Genomic DNA, 23,973 nt, shown 5'->3' on the forward strand with positions numbered 1-23,973 from the left:
TCTCTCTCTCTCTCTCTCTCTCTCTCTCTCTCTCTCTCTCTCTCTCTCTCTCTTTCTCTCTGTCTCTCTCTCTCCAAGGCCTTTCTGTGTTGCTTAGGCTGGCCTCTCTAGCCTCCTGTTTCACTCTCTAGAGCACTGAATTCTAGGCATGCACCACTAAACATCTGCCTGGAATGCTTACAAAAGTTCCTTTATTGAGAGATTAAAAACAATTCCAAAAATTCCTTAATTTTAAGACTAGCTGAATGCAGTGACACATGCCTATAATCACACACTCAGGAGACTGAGACAGGAGGGTGGTGGAACTCTGACTGAAAAATATACAAACAAAAAATTAGATTCTAAAGAGTCTATGAGTCCAACAATCCAATAAATTCCACCCCATCCCTCTATCAAATCCAGGCCCTTTCACAGTCTATACACATGATCCTAGCTTTCTAGAAACGAGTTATAATAATATTATAGCTTTCCTCCCCACCACCTTTTTCTGTGTTGTTTTTGAGACTGGGACTCACTATATAGCCCAGGCTGGCCTTGGACTTGCAGCAACATTACCACTTTAGCCTCCTGAGTGCTAGGATTACAGGTGAACACCACGCTTGACTCCAACACATCCCTTCTATGATGCCTTTGAAGAATAAAACCCTTTCATACATATATATGAAGTCACATTATCATAGCCTGCCTCACGTCCTTAATAATTTGTACTTCTCACTTGAAGGTAGCGGTGGTATTTCAAGCTTCCTTGTTTATCCTACAATTTTGAGTACAGAAACTAGTCACAAAAAGTCATCAAGTATTTGTTGAAAACACTCAAAATTGCTACTTTGGTTGATTTAATTATCACAAATTCTGTTGTTTGTTGTTGTTGTTTTTGTGAGGCAGGGTTTCAGTAACTTAGGCGTTCCTCAAACTTTAGATGTAGCCAAGGATGAACTTGTGGTCCTGATCTTCCTACATCTAGTTTCCAAGTACTGGGAACCTAGGCATGTGCCACCATGCCTGGCTAGTAATCATAAATCCAACTTATTAACACAGTGAGTTTTCTTCTTTAATTTCAGTGAGTCATTCAGTAAACATAGATTGCTATCCGTTTATAAAGTTATGAGTAAGATAAGAACTTAACTGAATACATATTTTAGGCTTAAACATTATGCTTTGAAATATTTGAGAGCTAGGCTGAGCTACGTCCCCTGTTCCTGTTTTATACTTTTTACTAGTGCGTATTAATTACACAAAATGATGAGTTTATTGTAACATTTTCAAACATGTGTGGAGTGGACATTGATATATCCATTTCCTTTATTATCTTCGCTTGTCTCCCTCACTTACATGGTTTTCCGTCAACTGGCTTCCAATGCATTGTCATACTATCCCTAGGACATGTCACTGTGGGGAATTAATATGACAGTTCTTGGGATGACAAAGAACTCAGTTAAGATGACCAAAAAAAAAAAAGCCTTCTTAGTACAACTTTTTAAAAAAAACTGAAACACAAAACATCGTGTAGAGGTTATAATTGCTCTACTGTGAAAATCAACAATGAACACTCATTTAAGGAATGAGAAGGTACAGGTAGGAGAATCAATGTTAGCCTCGACTGCATAGTGAGTTTAGGGCCAGCCTCGGCTGTATGAGAGAGGGAGGGCAAAGGGAGAAGAAATAAATATTCTTCAGTGTACAAACTTAAAAGGAAAGAGAACGGAGCACCAACTACGTTATCTTTGATTCTTAGCATATTACAATGAGTTGTGGCGTCCTTGTGTACAAACCAGTTAAAACTGGCTGGCTATGCATCGACTACGTTACCAGTGCCTAGAAGACCAAGGCAAGAGAATCAAGAGTGCAAGGTTACATGGCAAACCCAGTTTTATATGACAAAAAAATTAAATGAAACCCCCAAAGAAATGAAAGAGCTACAATGTATTCCCCTGAGGTGAGAAAAAGTTATTGAGCTAGGTGTTACTGGCTGGCAGGAAATGTTCTATCTCCATCTCCCGAGTGCTGGGATTACAGGTGTATGCACCAGTAGTGCATTTGAGTAGTGGTCTCATTTGCCATCATTTTGGGATCTCTCCCTTCCTCCCTCCATCCCTTCCTCCCTTTCCCCTTGTGTCTGTATGTGCGTGTGTGTGTGTGTAGAACACCTGTGGACTCCAGCAGGGTGGAACAGCTGTTTGCATACCCATGACTAAAGATTGTGTCTTCCTCTGTAGGGGAAGGCCATATTCTCTGTCCAGGCACACAGCTTCAGGAGGGCCACATAGGAGCAGTGAGGGAGGAAGGGTACATACACTTAACTAGATTATCTGAATCAGCCCTAACAGTCAACGTGTTAGCAGAGGTCACATCCTATCTGTGTGTTGTGAGACACACTAGTAAAAAGTATTAAATAGAAGCAGGGGACGTAACTCAGCCTAGCTCTCAAACATTTCAAAGCATAATGCTTAAGCCTAAAGTATGTATTCAATTAAGTTCTTATCTTACTCATAACTTTATAAATGGATAGCAATCTATATTTACTTGAATGACTCACTGAGATTAAATAAAAAAAACTCACTGTGTTAATAAATTGAATTTATGATTACTAGCCAGGCATGGTGGCGCATACCTAGATTCCCAGTACGTGGGAACAAGATGCAGGAAGATCAAGACTGCACGTTTATCCTGGACTCATGTAGCCCAGACCGGCCTTAAACTTACTACATGGTCATATGATGGTCTTGAATTCTTAAACGTCCTATCTCCATCTCCCGAGTGCTGGGATTACAAGTGTATGCACCAGACTTGGCTTGTCAGTCCCCATTATTCACCTCATCATTAGTCTTTATACTTGAGTATATCAGTCTTTTTACTGCAAAATTCGTTTCCTTTTTCTTTTTGTTTTTCGTGACAGGGTTTCTTCGTGTAGCCCTGGCTGCCCTGGAACTCATTCTGTAGACCATGTTGGCCTAGAACTTAGAGAGCTCTAGCTGCCTCTGCCTCCAGGGTGCTGGCAAAATTCTTTTTGGCTAAATCGCCAATGGCACCTTTTGGCTTGTTGTTTCCTACATCTTCAGGAATAAACATGGTAGCCTCAATGAAAATATTTTGTTCACTTGTCCTTCACCAATTTCTAGAATACTGTCTCATTTCAGGGGACTATCAACATCACACACCATATCCATATTCAACTGAAGGCCTGGAGATGTAGTCCGGGGGTACCATACTTGCCTAGTTTGTGCAAGGCCCTTGGTTCAAGTTTCATTCCTACCCACCAAAACGTCAGTTGCATCACAGATGAAGATAATCATATGGATCAGGGCCACTGTTGAAAATATCTTAACAGCAGGGCATGGTGCCTCATACCCATAACGCTAACACTTGTGAGGCTAAGACAGGTAGCTCGCTGTGAGTTCAAGGCCATCCTGTGCCACAAAGTGAGGTGTCTCAAATAATAATAAACAAACAAAAGTAACAGCACAATCATTTCCTCACACCTACATCAGAGTCCTATCATTCAGTTCTATTCAAAGGTAAAATGGACTTCATTAATGTTTAAAGTTACTTTCTGTTTCATTGACTGAAGCATTTTAAACATGCTCTTAGCTTCATTTCATGATGGTACATTCCCATTGTTCAAAGTGCTACTATTAACATCAACTTATTTAAAGCATTTCCTTTAGATGTGAAACTTTTAACATCATCTTATTCCTATTTAAAAACCTTCAAGATAAATAGAAATAATTGGTGTTTAAAAAATACAAAACACTCAGTAAACACCTGTAAACATGATTTTTTTTTTGCAAAAAGTCCTAATGTATTAAAACCTGTATTTAATCGAGTGAGGAACAATAGCCATGAGGATGAGCAAAAAATTGCACACAAATGAAAAAGGTGACATTTGTTGGCATTCTCTCCCCCACCCACACACTTTAATTAGAATGTAAAGTTGATGAGGGCTAATCAGGTTAAATACAAAATCAGTTTTTATTCAGTTAGCTTTTGTTTATCTCACCATTTCTCTTCCTACGCCTTCCCAACAAATTAAACACCCAAGGATTCCTGTGCAAAATACACAGTCCTTGGATCTGTGGTGTAGCTAACCACATTGATTTTCAAAATTGCTTTCATAGATGACGTTTCCCTCCTCAGTAGAGACTAGCAATTACGGAAAGTGTTATTTAAAACTAGTACGGCCATTAAGAACCTAATCTTTTACAGTACTGGAGACCAGACACAGGTTCTCAAGCCTGCTAGGCAAGTGCTTTCCTACTGAGCTGCACTTCTAGATCTAAGCACACAATTCCTATTTGCCTTGGTGGCTAATTGAATAATTATACTTCATTAGAATCTATACTTTTATGTGTTCAATAATTTCATTTGTTGTTCCCATAAGGAAATTCAGATCTCATGTGTTAAGCAAAATCAAGGTACCAGGAATGGAACTTGGTTTAGAGTTACCCCCTAGCATGAGCAAAACCTGGTTGTTTTCTCACAGCAACTGAGAGGTGGAGGCAGGAGGCATGAAGGCCACCCTGGACTACAGGAGACCTTGTCTCAAACAAACAAACTAAAAATGAAGGAGAAAAGTTTTCTATGTACTAATACCTTAGAGCTATATGACTGGATCTTTAGCATAGTTTTTGTTTGGAAAAACATAAAGTAATGCTGCAATGAATTGAAGGGCACAGGAATCAAGCATGCAAGTTGGATAGAAAAGCAGAATATTGGGAAACTGAAAAAAATGGCAAATAGGAGATAGTCTACATTCTACTATACAATTCATTATTGATCTAACATTATTGATCTCTACTCCCCTCCCCTACCATATGGGAGAAAATCTTGAACTATATAAATCATTTAGCAGAAATCTACTAGAAGTAATTAGAGAGTTAGTATCAGAAAGTAATGGGTTGTGAGGGCTTCTTTTAGCAGATATGTTAGAAGAGGGTCCAACTAGCCGGGTGGTGGTGGCACACACCTTTAATCCCAATCCCAGCACTGGAGAGGCAGGGGCAGGCAGATCTCTGTGCGTTCAAGGCCAGCCTGGTCTACCAGTTCCAGGACAGGCTCCAAAATTACAGAGAAACCCTGTCTTGAAAAACCAAAAATAAATAATAAATAAACAAACCTGTTCAAATGGATGTTTAATAATAATAATAATAATAATAATAATAATAGTGATAATGATAAACTGGAGACGAGAATGGGGAACACATGTGGATATCAATTACAGGCTTTAACATGCATGAGCAAGAGCTTGGCCTGTTACAAAGAAAAATCCTGTCCCCAAAAGCCTCAAAAAGAAAGAAGGAGAAAGAAGATCCAGTCCTACTGCTATTTCCATCAAGAGTGCAAGTGTCTGGATTAGAAGTACAAGCTACTCGCGTTTCAGCATTCAAGAAACACTGCTTTATGTGCACAGAACACAAAATCCATGATGCAAACAGTTAGCATTTAGTCATAAAAAAACAGTTTCACGAGAGCCGTATGAGAAAAATCAACATATCCCTTCTATTTCTCTTTCTACAAGTAAAGCACACTTTGTAAGTCATGCTTTTTATTAAAAGTCTCTACCAACTGTAGTTATGGGTTTGGTCACTTTGAGTCAGATTTTCGTGAATCCCAGGCTTGCCTTGAACTTTCTATGCAGATGAGGTTTATCTTGAAGTACTGGTATCACAGGTGTACACTGCTCACGCTTGTTTATGTGGTTCAGAGTCTCATGCTTGCTAGGCAAGCATTCTTCCAACTGAGCTACATTACCAATCCAGCTTTTTTGTGCGCTAGTGGGTATTGAACCTGAGGCTTCATGCACACTCACCATGTTCTTAGCCACTGAACTATGTATAGTCCTAGATCCAAGTATGCATTTTTATGTTTCTCTAAACTTCTTAACCAAATGCCTATGCAACCCTCCTAAAAGTGTATCCATCAAACATTAAAAATACTCACACTAGGGAAATGAACCAAAGTTGATAGCACCCATTTGTAATAGTACTTTGTAACTTTTAAATATAATTATGTATTGTATTTCGGGATATATACAGTAGTCACAGGATACTTTAAAACAAAGTGAAAAGTGTCCAATAATTAGTTGTTTATAACTCCCATGTTAATACTCACCAAACATTTTGTTGACAGCTGGGAGGATTGAGGAGGTTGTAAGATGGTAATACCTGCAAATTTTACTTGGCTGATCTTCATGCTCCATTTTACCTATGACAAAAAACAGCAGGTCAGGGCAGATATGTCTTCTGTAATGTAATTTGAATTGTGAAAGTAATGTTTGTTCATTGTTATTTATTGACTTGTCAAACATGGAACACGTTAATAGAAAGGCAAATTTGAAGCCAGACATGGTGGTTCACACCAGAGGTTGCAGCACAAACAATGCCATGATTTTCAGACCAGTGCGGGCTTTAGAGTGAGATATTTCATTACTTTTAAAAAATAGCTGCCATTTGAATGGATACTGAAACTATGGTATATAGCCAACACAATGTATTATTCAGCTGTAAGTAAAAGTGAAACCATGCTATCTTCATTAAAATGGATGGACTTGGGAAGTATGTTAAGCGAGGGGACTGAGACGCCAAACAAACAAACAAAAAGCATATGTTCTCCTTTATATTGTCTCCTTGGCTATAAGGTACAGATGTGTACATCTGAGCAGGTATAAATGTGGATATAGTATACGATCTAGAAAGAAATCCAAGAACGGACACTATTAGGTGATGAGAACGAATGGAGCCAGCAAACTCTGGATGCATGACTTCTGAAAGCAGATACAAAGCTAGATTCTAACATTGCAATGCCTTTGTAGTTTTCTCTGTGTGGTAGATAGGGAATGAAAATATAATTGATAGTGAAGGCATTCGTCCTAAGGCACAGCACCAATTCTTCAGAATGGCCAGTTTTGACTGTGATTAAAGTTTGGGACTTGGCAAGTGTTTGGGTGCTGTGGTGGTTGGAAAGAAAATGGTCCCCAAGGGCATTGGCACTCTTAGGAGGTGTGGCCTTGTTGGAGGAAGTGCGTCACTGTGCGTGCAGGCTTTGAGGTCTCTTTTTTCTCACGTCAGTAGATTTCCTGTTGCTAGCACATCTGCCTGCATGTTGCCATGCTCCCTGTCATGATGGTAATGGACTGAACCTCTGATCTGAAATTGTAATCCACCATCTCAAAAATGGTTTCTTTGTGAAAGCTGCTATGGTCATGATGTCTCTTCACAGCAATAGAAACCCAAGCCAAGTGCCTTCCTTAAACTAGCTACGTGATGTTGTTATTTTTGGCTTTGTTTATTATATATTGTGAGTTAATTAGAACAAAGTGATTTATTTTTAAGAAAGTACCATTTTAGTATTAACCAAGGACTATAACATGACTATTTATTTTTTCATTCATTCATTATTCATTCATTCATTTTGAGAGTGAGTTCACTCTGTAGCCCAATATAGCCAGAACTCACTCTGTAGGCCAGGCAATCTTGGATTATAAACATGTGTCATTATACTTAGCTTAATTTTCGAAATAAAAATTATAACTAGATGAGCTCTCTTATAGCACAAAATGAACAGCATAAACATGTTCTAAAATACAACATTTGACTGGAAAGAATGAATAACAATGCTAGGCCGGGGGTCTAACTCTGTGGCAGAGCATTTGCCTAGTATAGGTGAGGCTCCATGTTTAATCCTATTTCTACATATGTAAAAGCAGAGTTGCTACAGTCATTACGTTGATGTAAGTGTTAACTTTTGCAGTTTACATTCTTATAACAGTATCGTCCCATGAGGAAAACTGATGCTAGTGTCCACACCATCTCAAGACGAGTACATGTGAACGATAAAGCACTAAGGCTACCACTTCAAAATGTCCCAAGAAGGGCTTAGACGGATTGTGCAGGGTAGGAATATTTGCCTAGCATTCGAAAGGCCCTGGATTCAATTCTTAGCAACACAACAAAAGAGCCCGTGAGATAGAGATTCAATAGACCCTCTTCCCATGAACCCACAGCTCCTTCAGCACTAAAGAACTGCCTCATCCTGTTCCTTGCTAGACAATGCTTACACTGCTATAGAAAAAATGACCCGTTTCTCCCTTTTTACTTAACTGTGAAACATGGAAAACAAAAAAAAAATGCATTCCTCATAAAAGAAAATGTGAAATAAGCTTTGGTAATCTTAGCATTTAGTTTAAAAGGAGTATTTTACAGCAGTCCAGTTTCTTCAAATTCCCTGGACTTGCCAATTGAAGCCTTGGCGGCTCTTGATTACCCTCGGGGAATGAATTGCTCCTTATCACACACACTTGAGAGACCAATCTTAATCTCATGTTCTTGTACTTTCCAATGTCCTCATTCTTTTTTAACAGTTTCCCCAACCAGAGCCTTCTTTTTGATTTTTATATCATCTTTCCCTGTATTTCATTTATCTTGAAGGGCTCCAAATCAGACAGAGGTTGTTTCCTAGGTAAATATTAATATTCCAAAATACACTAATGAGATTAGATTTCAACTTACCTGCTTGAGTTTGATCACCAATGACCAAATTAATTTTGATCAGATTTGTATGGCACGTGCCTGAGAGAGTCTGACTTAACATACACACTATGGGGTATATGCAGGATTGACTTTGGAATTCCCTTAGGGATACACAAACAAATAAGACAGTTGTCTGCTAGAGTAGCAAACCCAAACAAGTTTATGAAGTGCTGAGGATTGAACCCAGAGCCTCATGCATGCTAGGCCAGGATTCTAAGCTCAATGGTACTGCTAGACCCTAAGAAAAATTGTAATCTCATAAAATTCTAAGAAAAAGTCACCATGTAATAAAATATTTTGTGTAGAACTATTTTTCAAAGAATTCTTAGACTGTTGGCATATTTGAATATTTCTCTTTTTTGAGAAAATATCTCATTCAGTAGCCAAGGCTGGCTTCAAATTTGCTATATAGCTGAGGATGACCTTGAAATCCATACCCTCCTGCTTCTACCTCCAAAAGGCTGAGGTTATAGGCATGCAGGCACCATGTACAGCCAGATTTTACCTAGTCTTGTTCTTAGAATATAAAAAGCACATCTGAGTTGGGTACATTGTCAGGAAGAATGTTATTAACTATTCTAAAATACATAAACCATTGTGATATATGCCAACCTTCTCCCTATATTTTTCTTCTCTTTCTTTACCTTAATTGATTTTCACAAACACAATGTTCATTTCCTTCCTATTTACCCTTTCTCCCATCAACAGTAGTTAAACTTGTATAAACATGTAGTTCAGTAGTTGTATTTCCAAAAGAAGAACATAGCTTAGCGAGATTAACACTGGAAAGTGTGCTGTGTGCTGAGCTGAATATTCTCCAATGCACAGTTATGAAGAAGTCTACAATTTTCAATATGCCTTTAAATATATTTCTGTTGGGAAAAATGAAAGACCTCTAGTGACTTATCAAACATATTTTAAAAATAAATGCTTTGAAAACAATTTTTGAAGGTTAAAGCAATTCTTGGCATTTAAGAGCACGCCATGCACTCGCAGAGGGACAGAGCTCAGTTCCAGAATCCATGCCAGGCCACTCACGAGCACCTGTGACTCTAGCTCCATGGTCCTGGTATTTTCTTCTTTCCTCTGAGGACAGCAGTCACATGCATATACTTCCCCACAGATATGCAGAACGAGAGGGAGAACTAGACAGTGTGTAAATATAGTCCTCTCAGGGATGAACTTCCAAAAAATTAAACATTTAAAATTTAAAAAAGTTTTTAGTCAGGTTTGGTAGCAAACATTTTAATTCCAGCATTTGGGAGGCAATGGCAAGTGGATCTCAGTCGGAAGCCAGCCTGAGCTACGTACCAAGTTCTAGGCCATCCAGGGCTACATAGTGAGACTATGGTCTAACAGAATAAAAACAATAACAATAACCAAGTTAAAAGGAAAAAAATTGAATAACATTTGATATCAGATAATTTTACAAAATAATTCAAAGTTATATTTATTTCTTATCAGAATGGAAAGGTACCTTTCCTTTTTGATGTTTCCAGAATGCTTGGTCTAACAGTCCTCATGGTCCTGTGAATTCCAAAATAAAGTCATCATGATTATTGCAAGAAAACTTTTAAACAAAATCAATTGTGATCTCATTATAAACACTTAAGTCTATGTACTAATGAGAACTCTGTGTACTATATAATATCACATCACTGCATTGCCCTTCTCGAAATATTAATATGAAATAAGATGAAAAATCAAAGTTCTTGCAGTGCTGGGGATGGAACCCATGACCTCTTGCATGCTAGTCAAGCACTGTGGAGCACTGCCACTAAACTGAAGAGCCCCAGAGATATTTTCTTTCAAGTATTTTAGAAAGCTGAGGGTGTCAGTCAGTTGCCATAGTGTTTTAGCCAGATGGTAGATGCTCTGGGTGTAAACCCCAGCACTGTGTAGACTAGACACGATGCAGCACACCTGTAAGGCCAGTACTTAGGAGGTGGAGGCTGAAAGATCAAAAATGTAAGGCTATCCCCTGCTACAAATTAAGTTTGGGGATAGCCTGGACTACATGAGATTGTTCTTACAGTAAACAAATAAAGTGCTATAGATACTTATGAATAAATTTGAACTTGGTCAGAGAAAAATTATGGTCAAACCAGGGTTAGTGGTTTGCCGAATTCACCACTTGGTCACTGGATTTTTATGTTTCGGTGTATAAAATGATAAATTAAAATGAATGATATTTTAGTTTCACTAAAGCAAAGTAATTTCATTTTTACAGAACTTGAAACTCTACTTTCCTTTAAGCTATCGGAATACTTACTTGGGGGCCTGAGATAAATTCAGTGATAGAGTGCTTGTCCTGCACGCATGAGACCCCGAGTTTTATCCCCAGCATCGTGAAAAAAATTTATTTTACAAGCAGTTTAGTATTTTCAGACAACATGAATTTAAATAGAAATATTGTCACATAGCCTGATAGGGCAAGCCTACCATCCAAGTTATCAAGAGCCAAACCAGGAGGATGGCAAATTCAAGGCCAGTCTGACAGACACAGTGAGTTCAAGATTACCGTGGGCAATTTATCAACAGCCTGTCTCAAACAGTAAAATGAAGGCCAAGGAGATAGTTTACTGGTAGATTGTTGGACTAGTATGCATAAGACCCTGAGTTCCAGCTTTAAGAAAAGGAAAGGAAAGGAAAAGAAAGAAAGAAAGAAAGAAAGGAAGGAAGGAAGGAAGGAAGGAAGGAAGGAAGGAAGGAAGAAAGAAAGAAAGAAAGAATGAATGAATTTGAAAGAGAGAAGAGAGAAAGAAAATGGCCACATATGAGTTAGCCATGGTGGTTCACACCTGTAATCCCAGTACTTGGGAGCCCAAGACAGGAGGATCATCACAAGTTCAAATCTGACCTGAGCTAGAGAGAAAGACTTTGTCTGATCAAACAAAACAAAATAGAAGCAATAACAAAAAAAAAGCTGAAACCATCACACGGACCTGTGAATAAGGCTTGAAGGCAAACCACTGCAATTCACACACATTTGCAAGGATGGAGAAAAATCCCCATTAAAACCAAATTTGAATACAGAGTTTTAAATCCCTACTTTTCTCAGTGGCTTTCTAGGGTATGCTGGGATGATGAGAGAAGGCTGAGTAGAAAACATCACAAGGGAATTAGCATGAGGACCACTCTCAATCTTTATTATGACTGTAATTATACAATTGTATGTCATTCCAAAATTAGTTCAACTATATATTGAAAAGCTGCTGGATTCAGTTGGTAGCAAATAACATCTTTAAGAAATGAAAAAAAGGGTAAAATACTTAACAGGTCACTTTATGTTTGTGTTTGAAACAGTCTCACTATGTAACCCAAGCTGGCCTCTTACTTGAGATCCTCCTGCTTCAGTCTTCTGAGTACTGAGATCACAGGCATGTGCCACTCACTATGCTTGACAGGAAAATGAACCCACAGAATCGGGTATATACAGTCATATATATTCCCCTAAAGACTTGAGTGGGTGACTATTAATATCCATTAACATTTCATGGGACATAGGCTTTTAAGCACTCCTTTCTTACCTTCCCAGGTTCCTTGGTGAAAGAAGCCATTGGAGAGATATGAATTTGTTTGATGCTCCTTATAACAGATGGTTGCATGGTGGTGGTGTCATTCTGTGTAAAGAAGAAGTGTACAATTGTAGCACCGGGTGCATGCCATTCAAGCCCTTGGGAGAAATGCCTGTTGATGAGCAGGGGAGTACTTAGTACAGGATCACTGGGCTACAGTGAGGGGCTCTTAGCACAAAATCAGTGGAGAACCCAAGATTCGTGTCAACAAAGTAAGAGTACTCTTGATCTTTTGGAGGAGAAAACCACTTGGTCATTGAGGTGCTTACTTAGTACCCCCAAAAAAGCATTGTGAACACTCAATAGTGAACAACATATACAATACACTCAGCCCCTAAAATTAATGTCTTCCTTATGGTTGGACCTGAAAATTATAAACTAACATACATATTTGTGCATATTTCATTTGTATCGTAATTCTCACTGAATTATTTTTGGTCCTTTCCTGCATAGTGTTACTCTCCATAATTAGGGATTTTAAAATTCATTCTTTTCCAAAACTGGAATCAAGTTAAACTTGTATAGTATGTGTTCTCTTCCAACTCCCAAAGCTTAGGTTCTCTTATTCACTCATGCCAACACCTAAAGTAATTAGAATCTTCTCAGTTACGGAACTCCAATAGCATCTACAAACTGAAGCCCGAAGAAGGCCAAGGCACCAGAGGTTGTCTCCTCAACTCCTCAGCACTCACCTGGCCAGTGACTTCAAAAGCTACTCTCAAATGAGTACCAGGTGCCCATCTAAGGCATCTTTCAAAGAAAAAGATGTCTTCTGCTAATAACCCATTTCCACATCTACTGACTTCTAAGTCTAGAAATTGACATTAACCAGACTCCCCTACTTGAATTTCAGCTCAATTCTTGCTTTGTCATGGATGGTCACAGAAAAGAAGAGTAAAAGTCATACAACAATCACAACTAAAGACTGTTTGTTCAAACTGTTAGTGGAAATATTACAAATTATTGAAATAAAGGTCATATTAGCCTAGTAAATATACTCCTTAACACTCTAACCTAGAGAGAATGCCTGCACTGATTAGACCAAGGGGTGAGTGGCTGGCCTCCCAGCTGGACAGAGCAGTATCTAGGCCCTAGGCCCCAAGGCACACACCCCATGCCCCTCCCCCACCCATTGCAGCCATACTAGCCAGTCAGCAGGAAAGGCTCCTACGATCTGGTTTCTCCACCACCACCCCCATCACTCCACCTCCCAAACCCACCCATCAGCCCTGAACTCAGCAGCTGCCCGAGACTCACTGCCTGCACTGATAGGACCAAGAGGCACAGACACTCCTGCACTGACTGGAGAAGATGGGTAGACACCAGTGCAAGAATACATTCAACAACCTAAAGAATAATATGGCACCACCAGAACCTAGTAGTTCCACAACAGCAAGACCTGAAAAATCTCAGCATAGAAGAAGGAGGAGAAAATAACCTTACAAGTAACTTTGTGAAGATGAGAGAGACCTTTAAAGAGGAAATGAAAAATTCTCTTAAAGAAATCAAGAAAAAGACAAACAAAAAACTGGAAGAAATCAATAAATCTCTTAAAGAAAGCAAATAAAACCAAGAAAAAGCAATCAAACAAGCAAAGGAAAGAGTTCAAGGCTTGAGAATTGAAATAGAGGCAATAAAGAAAATACAAACTGGGGAAATTATGGAAATGGAAAATCTGGGAAACAATCAGGAACTATAGATGTAAGCATAACCAACAGAATGTAAGGGAAGGATGAGAGATCTCAGGAGTTAAAGATACTATAGAGGAATAGATTCATTGGTCAACGAAAACATTAAAGCCAACAAAGTCATAACACAAAACACCCAGGAAATCTGGAACACCATAAAAGGACCAAACCTAGGAATAATAGGAATAGAAGAAGGAGAAGAATCCCAGCTCAAAGGCACAGAAAATGTATTCAACAAAATCAAAGAAGAAAACTTTTCCAACTTAAAGAAGAAAATGCTTATGAAAGTACAAAAAGCTTACAGAACACCAAATAGACAGGAACAAAACAAAAAGTCCTCTTGCCACATAATAATCAAAACACTAAATATAAAGAAAAATGTTAACAGCTGCAAAGGAAAAAGGCCAAATAACATATAAAGGCAGACCTCTCAGAATTATGCCCGACTTCTCAATGGAAATAATGAAAGCCAGAAGGTCCTGGACAGATGTGATGCAGACTCTAAGAGACCATGGATGCCAGCCCAGACTACTACTATACCCAGCAAAACTTTCAGTCACCATATATGAAGAAAACAAGATATTCCATGACAAACCCAGATTTAAACAATACCTGTCTACAAATCCAGTCCTACGGAAAGCACTAGAAGGAAAACTGCAACCCAAAGAAGTTAACAGCATCCATAAAAGCACAGGCAATGGACAATCCACACCAACAGATTTCAAAGAAGGGAAACACACACATTACCACCAAAACATAGTAGGAATCACTGGTCATTAATATATATTAATATCAATAGACTCAATTTGCTTATAAAAAGACACAGGCTAACAGAATGGATATAAAAACAGGATTCATCCTGCTGCTGCATATAAGAAACATGCCTCAACCTCAAAGACAGACATTACCTCAGAGTAAGGGGTTAGGAAAAGTCTTTCCAACCAAATGGACCTAAGAAGCAAACTGGTGTAGCTATCCTAATATCTAACAAAATAGACTTCAAATTAAGGATAATCAAAAGAGATGAAGAAGGACATTTCATATTTACCACAAGAAAAATCTATTAAGATGAAATCTCAATTCTGAACATCTATGTCCCAAATATAAGGGCACCCACATATGTGAAAGAAACAATACTCAAGTTTAAATCACACATCAAGCCCCACACACCATCTTACACCTGTCAGAATGGCTAAGATCAAAATCACTTAGGACAGCTTATGTTGGAGAGGATGTGGAGTAAGGGAAACACTCATCCATTGCTGGTGGGAGTGCTAACTTGTACAGCCACTTTTTAAATGAGCATGGCAGTTTCTCAGAAAATTTGTTATCAATCTACCTCAAGATCTAGGGGCATATACCCAAAGGATACTCAATCATACTCAAGGACATTTTCTCAACAATGTTCATAGCAGCATTATTCATAATATTCAGAACCCAGAAACAACCTAGATGTTGCTTAACCAAAGAATGGCTAAAGAAAATGTGGCACGTTTGCACAATCAAGTATTACTCAGCAGTAGAAAGCAATGACATCAAAGGTGAGGTAACCCAGACTCAGAAACACAAACACAATATGTACTCACTCATAAACAAAGGATAACCAGACTATAATCCACAGCTCCAGAGAAGCTAGGTAACAAGGCAGACCCTACGAGAGTTGCATGGATCACCCTGGGAAGGGAAATTAGACAAAATCTCCTGGGTAAACTGGGGATGAGGGGAGACAGTAGATGGGAGGGGATGGGGGAATAAGAACATGAGGGAACGGGAATGGAATGGTCAAGTTGGGGGAGGGATGGAGTGGGAGAGCAATGAAAGAGAGATCTTGATTGAGAGAGCCACTATCGGGTCAGGGAGAAACCTGGTGCTAGGGGAATTCCAAGGAATCCACAAGGATGACCCCAGTGAAGACTCCTAACATCAGTGAAAGGGTGCCTGAATTGACCTTCCCCTGTAACCAGATTGGTGAATACCCCAACTGTCATCCTAGAGCCTTCATCCAGTAACTGATAGAACCAGATGCAGAGATCCACAGCCAAGCACCAGCCTGAGCTCCGGGAATCCACTTGAAGAGAGGGGGGAGGGAATATATGAGCAGGGGAGGTCAGGATCATGATGGAGAAATCTACAGAGACAGCTGAACCAAGCTTGTGAGAACTCATGAACTCTAGACCAACAGCTGTGGAGACTGCATGGGACCAAACTAGGCCCTCTGCATGTGGGATACAGTTGTGTAGCTTGGTCTATTTGGGGGATTCCTAGGAGTGGGACCAGGTACATCCCTGGTGCATGAGCTGGCTTTTTGGAGTCCATTCCCTATAATGAGATGCCTTGCTCAGCCTTGATGCAGAGGAAAAAGGCTTAGTCCTACCTGCACTTAATGTGTTGGGCTTTGTTGACTCCCAGTGGAAGGCCTTACTCTTTCAGAGGAGTGGATAGGGAGTGGGATTGATGGGGAGGCGAGGAGGGACAGGAGGAGGGATGGGAGGGAGAACTGCGGTTGAAATATAAAGTGAATAAAGAATAAAAATTTAAAACCAACCAACCAAAAAAAAAAAACCACTCTAACCTACAGTTGCTAAATTATATAGAAGGGAATACAAATGTTTTTTTTTTTCACCTAAGCGCCTTAGCACAAATGAACTTGTGTGTGTGTGTGTGTGTGTGTGTGTGTGTGTAAGTGCATGCACCCACATGCACACATGGAGCCCAAGGTCAAATTCAGATATTTTCTTCAATTACTTTCAACATTATTTTTGAGACAGGGTCTCTCATAAATCTGGAGTTCACGAATTCATTTAGACTGACTGGCTAGCAAGCTTTAAGGAACTTCCTGTCTTTGTTCCCAACCCCTGCCAGGGCTGATATTATAGGCACACACTACTATGCCTGCGTTTTTTACAGGTGCACTGGGAATCAAACTCTGGTTCTCATGCTTGTATGGCAAACACTTTACCAATTAAGCCAAGTCCTTATCCTCAACCTTTTGTTAAAGACAGGGTCTCATGTAGCCAAGCTGGCTTCAACTTGTAGTCAAGGATGACCTTGAACTTCTGATCCTCTTCTAACTACCCAGTGCTGGCAACAACTGGACTTTTCTTGAGTTAATCAGTAAGGAGAGCAAGCCAGTCCATTGGTCCGCAACAGAGTCAACCTCAGGAAGTATCTCTTTCTCCGTGTTTCTCTCAATGTCTCTCTCCTCACGGTGTCTCGGTCTGTCTGTGTGTGTCTCTCTGTTTCTGTGTCTCTGTGTGTCTCTCTTTGCTTCTCTGTTTTCCTCCTCTGTCTGTCTGTGTCTCTATCTCCCGCCCTCATCCTCTCTATATTGTCCAGGCTGACCTGGTATTTCTAGAGTCAAAGCAACCTCCTGTCTCTGCTTTTCCAATATGGCACCTCACAACTCCCAGGTACATCTACAGTTTGGGGTCAGAAACTATTTCAGCCTCTCTTTCAGGTAATGACATTTATTTTTATGGGTACCACCATACAATGTTTCTTTTGAAGCATTATTTTGCAATTGTTGTGTATATGTGTGGACCTGAGTGAGTTTCTGTGCATCACATATGTACAGGAACCCGCAGGGGTCAGAAGGGGTGGCAGATCTGCTGCCACTGAGGTTACAGGAGGTTGTGAACTGCCATGTGGATGCTGTTGACACAACACTATGTTAGTGAAAATAGAAATTTTCTACAAAATTAAACTGTGAATACTGTACCATAGTTATATTTGTTTCCCAACTCTGAGTTATCTTCAGTGCAGCATGCATCTCCCTGCAGAAGAAAAGAAATTATTAGTGTTGTAGTCGGCCCATCTGAAGGAGAAGATACAACCGCACATACAGATGATCAAAATAGTAACTGAAAGTATGACACTCACCGTTCATGCATTGCTTCTCTGCTTGCTATATCCATCCTTTCTTCCTGGAAGGTAAGGAAATAAGAATAAACCAAGGGCCCAACTCCTACTGCTCTACAAGATTAGACAGAAGATAATACTAGTAATGTACATTTGAAGTAAATATTACAGAAATGATGAAATATTATAAATAGGAATTTGTATTTACTATCACTACTGAGCTTTTATTAATGATGCTTAAGAATTTCTAAAAATACCATTTCCTTTTTATCACATCCTTTAGCATTTTTTCTTTTTGTGGTGGAGGGTGACATATTGAGACAAAATTTCCTGTAGGTCAGGCTGGCCTCGAACTCCTGATCTTCTTGCCTCCAGCGTCTGAGCATTGGGATTCCAGGCATACACCACCATGGTCACTGTAATTTTGGTCTTTAGTTTGGTTAGGTCAAGGATTCATACAGCGTGCTAGTACAGTGGCGTATACTTGAAATGTATAAATAAACATGGCTTTCTATGTACTTTGTAGGCACGTATACTCACAGTTTTTATTGATGTTGTGTGTGGTTAAAAAAGCTAAAGGGTCCAGGTATATCGCTCTATGGTAGAGGGTATGTTTAGCATTCACAAAACCCTGGGTTTAAAGCAAATAAATAAATAAATAAATTTAAAGATAACGGTCTGTAATGTGGACACTAAATGTCTCGCGTGGCTCAAGGTGGCCCTGAACTCGGCAGTAGCTGATGATAACCTTGAATTCCTTATCTGCCTTCTTCTGTCTTCCAAGCCCTGAGATTCCTGGCCTGTGGTACCACACCTGTTTTGCTTTAGGAAAGCACTCTTGAATTAAAATTTTTCATTACATGTGACTGTTTTAAGAATTACAGAAACAGCAATTCTGATAATAATGATGATGATGATGATGATAGAGGCGGGGAAGGTGGTTCATTAGGCAATGACGCCTGCCTCCAAGCCCAAGGACAGACCTTTTTGTTTGCCAGGACCTACACAGAGGAAGGAGAGAGCTAGGTCCTACATGTTGTCGTCTGGCAGCCACACACATGTCATGGCACATTCATATATACACCCAGAAATAATTAAATAAATCCAATACAAATCATTCAATTTCTAATGAGCAGCTGTTAATTTTTAAAATCCTCTTACTTGTTTGATTTGGAAAATTCGGTTGGCAGATGTACGAGTGCGGGAAGGCAGAAACTGAAAATTAAAATATAACAGTCAAGCTTGCTTTAATGTTTCCGATTAATAATTCAAAATATGAAGTTAATGTTAATAAATACTTATTGAGTGCCTAATGTACAGTAGCAAGGGCATTTGTTAACTTCAAAGCTGAAAAAAATGAAAATTGGATCTTGACTAAAGCATTGTGCTATTCAGAAGTCTATATATGTCAAAATGAAACAGTTGCTAACAGAAGAAACATGAGACAAAACACCAATAACATTTTTGTGTACTTTGAAATGAATCTGTTTTTTTTTTTTTTTGGTTGGCCCTCATACCCCTCATATAGCTGAGCCCCTCCTCTTCTGAGTGCTGGGATTTCAGGGTACACGACTGCACCCAGCACCACTGCCAGCTTTTCTTTCCTGAGACACTAGGGATCAATGTCATCTCAGTTCTCTTGCTGGTTTTAACCAAGCACTAAAGCTTAGGAAGGGGTGTTACCAGAACAAAAAACACTCACACCGTTATTAAACCAGCAGCTAAGCTGCCACGCATTCAAAGGAAACATGAACAGAATAATTTCATCAAATATCCTAGAATCTTGCTGGCAAAGAGAAATTTTCATAGCATGGGTTGGCTTAAGAGCAAACACTTTCAAGTAGTTTCCAAAATTGTAGCCTTCGTTGCTAAGGTACTTGTTGCCTAGGTCCTTTCTCTTTTTCAGAACTGCTCTCTCTCTCTCTCCTTTTTTTTTTTTTCTGTCTTGTCTCAAAGCTTAGAAAAACCCATGCAAGAGGAGAATGAAAGAACAAGGGAATTTAAGGCTAAGTACAGACACAAAACTTAAAATTCCCCTCAGAATGTATCTCTTCTATCTGTAGCCTGCTTGATTCCTGAAATGCTTGGTAGTGAATGTATCTTTAACTAACTCACAGTCTGTTTTGGTTTTGTTGTTTTTTTTTTTTTCAGTGCTGGGGAATCAAACCTAAGGTCTTGGGTAAGATAGGCATGTGGTCCACCACTGGGCTACCTACTCAGCCCCATTATATACTAAGATCCCAGTAAGTGGAGCATTTCGAAACTATCTAACGAGTACCTATTGTGTGCTACAGCACTTTGCTAGAACCCAAGAATCCAGAGGTACACCTAGTTAGAAAAACCCCACACTGGAGGTCTCCACAAGCCTCACAGAGTAGATAGGAATTCTTGTTCTTACAATTATCGTATTATTGTTAAGTGCATGAGTGTGTGGCCTGCATGCATATAAGTATCCAACACATGTGAGTCTGGTGCCCCGGAAGGTTAGAAGAGAGCTTTGGCTGTGCTGGGACTGGGGCTACAGATGGCTGTGATCCTCCATAAGGGTATTGGGAAATGAATCCAAGTCCTCTTCAAGACAAGCAACTGCTCTTAACCACTGACTCAACAGCCTGAGGTGGGAATTCTTTTTTTTTTTAATTATTCATTTGACATACCAATCACAGTTCGCCCTCCCTTCCCCGCTCCCTCTCCTCCCCACTTCCCCCCAACCCATCCTTATCCACTCCTCAGAAAGAGAGTGGGGAGTCAACAAAGCCTGGCACTTTCAGCTGAGACTGGACCAAGCCCCGCCTCCCCCCATCAAGGCTGAGCAAGGCATCCCACCATAGGGAATGGGCTTCAAAAAGCCATCTCATACACTAGGGATAGATCCTGGTCCTACTGCCAGTGGTCACACAGATTGGGGACTGCTCTAACTGTCATCATAGAACCTTCATCCTAGAGCCTTCATCCAGTAACTGATGGAGGCAGATATAGAGCTCCACAGCCAACCATCAGGCCCAGGTACAGTAGTCCAATCAAAGAGAGGGAAGAGGAATAATATGAGCATGGGCGCTCAAAATCAAGACAGGGAAACCACAGAGACAGCTGACCCGATCTACTGGGAGCTCAGGGACTCCAGACTAACTGCTGGGGATCCTGCATGGGACCGAACTAGGCCCTCTGCGTTTAGGCTATAGTTTTATAGCCTGGTCTGTTTGTGGGAGCCCTGGCAGTGGGAACAGGATCTATCCCTAGTGCATGAGGTAGGAATTCTTTTCTTTCTTTTCTTTCTTTCTTTCTTTCTTTCTTTCTTTCTTTCTTTCTTTCTTTCTTTCTTTCTTTCTCTTTCTTTCTCTCTCTCTTCTCTCTCTCTCTCTCTCTCTCTCTCTCTCTCTCTCTCTCTCTCTCTCTTTTTCTTTTTTTTTTTTTTTGAGACAGGGTTTAGCTTTGGAGCCTGTCCTGGAACTAGCTCTTGTAGACCAGGCTGGCCTTGAACTCACAGAGATCCTCTTGCCTCCGCCTCTCGAGTGCTGGGATTAAAGGTGTGCGCCACCACTGCCTGGCTGAGGTAGGAATTCTTAATGTGTACAGAAGGTATTCCAATGAATAAGACAGAGGCATGTTCCAGGCACAGAGAAGCTCAAGGTGTTGAAAACTTACTGGGAAGAAGTAGCAGGAAATAAAATTGGTGAGAAGTGACTGGAACTGGACTTTACACTTCGATCTTAATAGAAAGCAAAGTATAGGTTTCTCTACACTCTTAAATCTGAAAGGTCTTTTAAACAAGCAAGCTATGTCTGCTTCAAAAGGTTAAAAAAAAGTAGCAGCAATATGTGGGAAAATTCAGTAGCACAGACACCGAGAGCAACAATTAATAAATGGGACCTCCAGAAGCTGAGAAGCTTCTGTAAAGCAAAGGGCATGGTCAACAAGACAAAACAGCAGCCTACAGAATGGAAAAAGATCTTCACCAAACCCATATCAGACAGAGGTCTGATCTCCAAAATATACAAAGAACTCAAGTAACTTGAAATCAAAACAACAAAGAATCCAATAAAAAAAAATGGGGTACAGACCTAAAGAGATAACTCTCAACAGAGGAATTTAAAATGACTGAAAGACACTTAAGGAAATGCTCAACATCCTTAGTCACCAGAGAAATGCAAATCAAAACAATTCTGAGATTTCATCTTATACCTGTAAAATGACCAAGATCAAAAACACTGATGACAACTTATACTGGAGAGGTTGTGGGTGAAGGGGAACACTCCTGCATTGCTGGTGGAAGTGCAAACTGGTACAAGCACTTTGGAAATCAGTATGGCGATTTTTCAGAAAATTAGGAAGCAATCTACCTCAAGACCCAGCAATACCACTTTAGAGTATATACACAAAGGATGCTCAATCATGCCATAAGGACATGTGCTCAACTATATTCACAGCAGCATTATTTATAATAGCCAGAACCTGAAAATAGCCTAGATGACCCTCAGCTAAATAATGGATAAAGAAAATGTGGTACATTTACACAATGGAGTACTACTCAGTGGTAAAAACATAATAACATCTTGACATTTGCAGGCAAATAGATAGATAAAAATAATAGAAAAAACATCCTGAGTCAGGGAACACAGACCCAGAAAGACAAACATAATGCATACTCCCTCATAAGTGGCTTTTAGAGATAAAGCAACAAAATAGCAGCCTGCATTCCATAACCCCAGAGAACCTAGACAACAAAGAGGACCCTAAGAGAGACACATATGCATCTACATAAAAAAGAGAAAAAACAAGATCTCCTGAGTAAATTGAGAATGTGGAGAGGGGAGGAGGGGAGAAGCAAGGAAGGGAGGGAAGCAGAGAAAATTGTATAGTGCAATAAAAAATTTAAAATATTTGGGAAAATTTCAAGTGAAGGAAGGGGTATTAGAAGTAGGGTCTAAAAAGACAGTCATAATATAATATAATATAATATAATATATAAATATTGGGTGTGATGGTGCACACCTATAATCCCAGAACTCAGAGGCTGAAGCAGAAGTATGGGAGTGCCAAGCTAGCCTGGAACACATAGTAAGACTCTGTTTGAAATTAATCTTGCCCCTACTGCACTATATTTATTATTTTGGAGTGAAGAAAATAAAGTTTTACTTAGTGCAAAAATGTGCTTCAAATAAAAACATTTAGAGAGAGCTTAGAGAGAGGGCTTCACAGCTATGAGTGTATATCGCTCTTGCAGAGGTCTTGAGTTCAGTTTCCAGCACCCAGGATGAATGGATGGCTCACAACTGCCTGCAACTCCAGATTCAGGGGCTTGGAGCTTAAGAGCACTGGCTGCTCTTCCAGAGGACCTGGGTTCAATTCCCAGCACCCACATGGCAGCTCACAACTATCTATAACTCCTGTTCCAGGGGATCAGACAACCCTCACACAGACACGCAGGCAGGCAAAACACCAATGCATATAAAATTAAAATAAAAAATCTTTTAAATCAAAAAAAGAAAAAACAGACAAGGAGTGAATTTCCAATGGACAGAAAGTATAATGGGAACAAAATCCAAGTGTGAGTGGACCCTTGTAGGAGTAGGGGACAGAGAGGAAAGGTTTAAGGTAGCACCTGATTTGAGTTGAGCCTTGTAAAAGTGAGGAGTTTGGCAGCATATCCCACAGAAAAGTGAAAATATTTGTAATATTTCAGGCAAAGTATATTAGCCTGATGCGCAGCCAGGAAGGGAGAGGAAGAAGGGAAGGCTCTGTTGCCAAAAGCATTGAAAATGATGGAGAGTTTTATAAGCTATGCTCAAATTCTTAATTGCAGAAAAATAATCTACTCCAGAGGAGCAAGCAGCAGGTTATACCTAGCATCACTATTTATTAGATTTGAAATGGGCATAAGCAGACATTCAGCTCTAAGCATGGCTAGGATGGATGCAGACAAGGAGGCCTGTGACAGCTGTTAGCTAGGAACTCAAACCAGCCTTTTCTAATCATGTTCTTGGCCTGATGTTTCAATAGGAGAGGGGGGAGGGGAGGGGAGGGGAGGGGAGGGGAGGGGAGAGGAGAGGAGAGGAGAGGAGAGGAGAGGAGAGGAGAGGAGAGGAGAGGAGAGGAGAGAAGAGAAGAGAAGAGAAGAGAAGAGAAGAGAAGAGAAGAGAAGAGAAGAGAAGAGAAGAGAAGAGAAGAGAAGAGAAGAGAAGCAGAGGTGGAGAGGCAGAGGCACAACACAGAGAGATTTTTGGAGACAGAGTCTCCTGATGTAATCCTAGTTAGTCCGGAACTTACTAAAGAGATCAGGTTGTGTTTGAACTCACAGATATCCACCTCCTTTTGCTTTCTGAG

At 39.9% G+C, this 23,973-nt stretch overlaps 1 protein-coding gene across 1 annotated transcript in view; it reads right to left on the reverse strand.

Moving 5' to 3' along the window:
• LOC126488294 (uncharacterized) overlaps positions 1-23,973 on the reverse strand; it is a 68,166-nt gene that overhangs the window by 23,117 nt on the left and 21,076 nt on the right. The window contains exons 4-9 of the mRNA XM_050121684.1: positions 18,811-18,864; positions 17,671-17,714; positions 17,510-17,564; positions 12,056-12,148; positions 10,003-10,052; positions 6,109-6,201 (exon numbers count right to left, since the gene is read on the reverse strand). Of these exons, the coding sequence (XP_049977641.1) occupies positions 10,035-10,052; positions 12,056-12,148; positions 17,510-17,564; positions 17,671-17,714; positions 18,811-18,864 (264 nt within the window). The 3' untranslated portion in view covers positions 6,109-6,201; positions 10,003-10,034. The remainder of the gene's footprint in view (positions 1-6,108; positions 6,202-10,002; positions 10,053-12,055; positions 12,149-17,509; positions 17,565-17,670; positions 17,715-18,810; positions 18,865-23,973) is intronic.

This window comes from Alexandromys fortis, unplaced genomic scaffold, assembly GCF_014885135.2.
Source record: "Alexandromys fortis isolate MF-2015 unplaced genomic scaffold, M_Fortis_MF-2015_v1.1 scaffold_194, whole genome shotgun sequence".
NCBI classification, from domain to species: domain Eukaryota; kingdom Metazoa; phylum Chordata; class Mammalia; order Rodentia; family Cricetidae; genus Alexandromys; species Alexandromys fortis.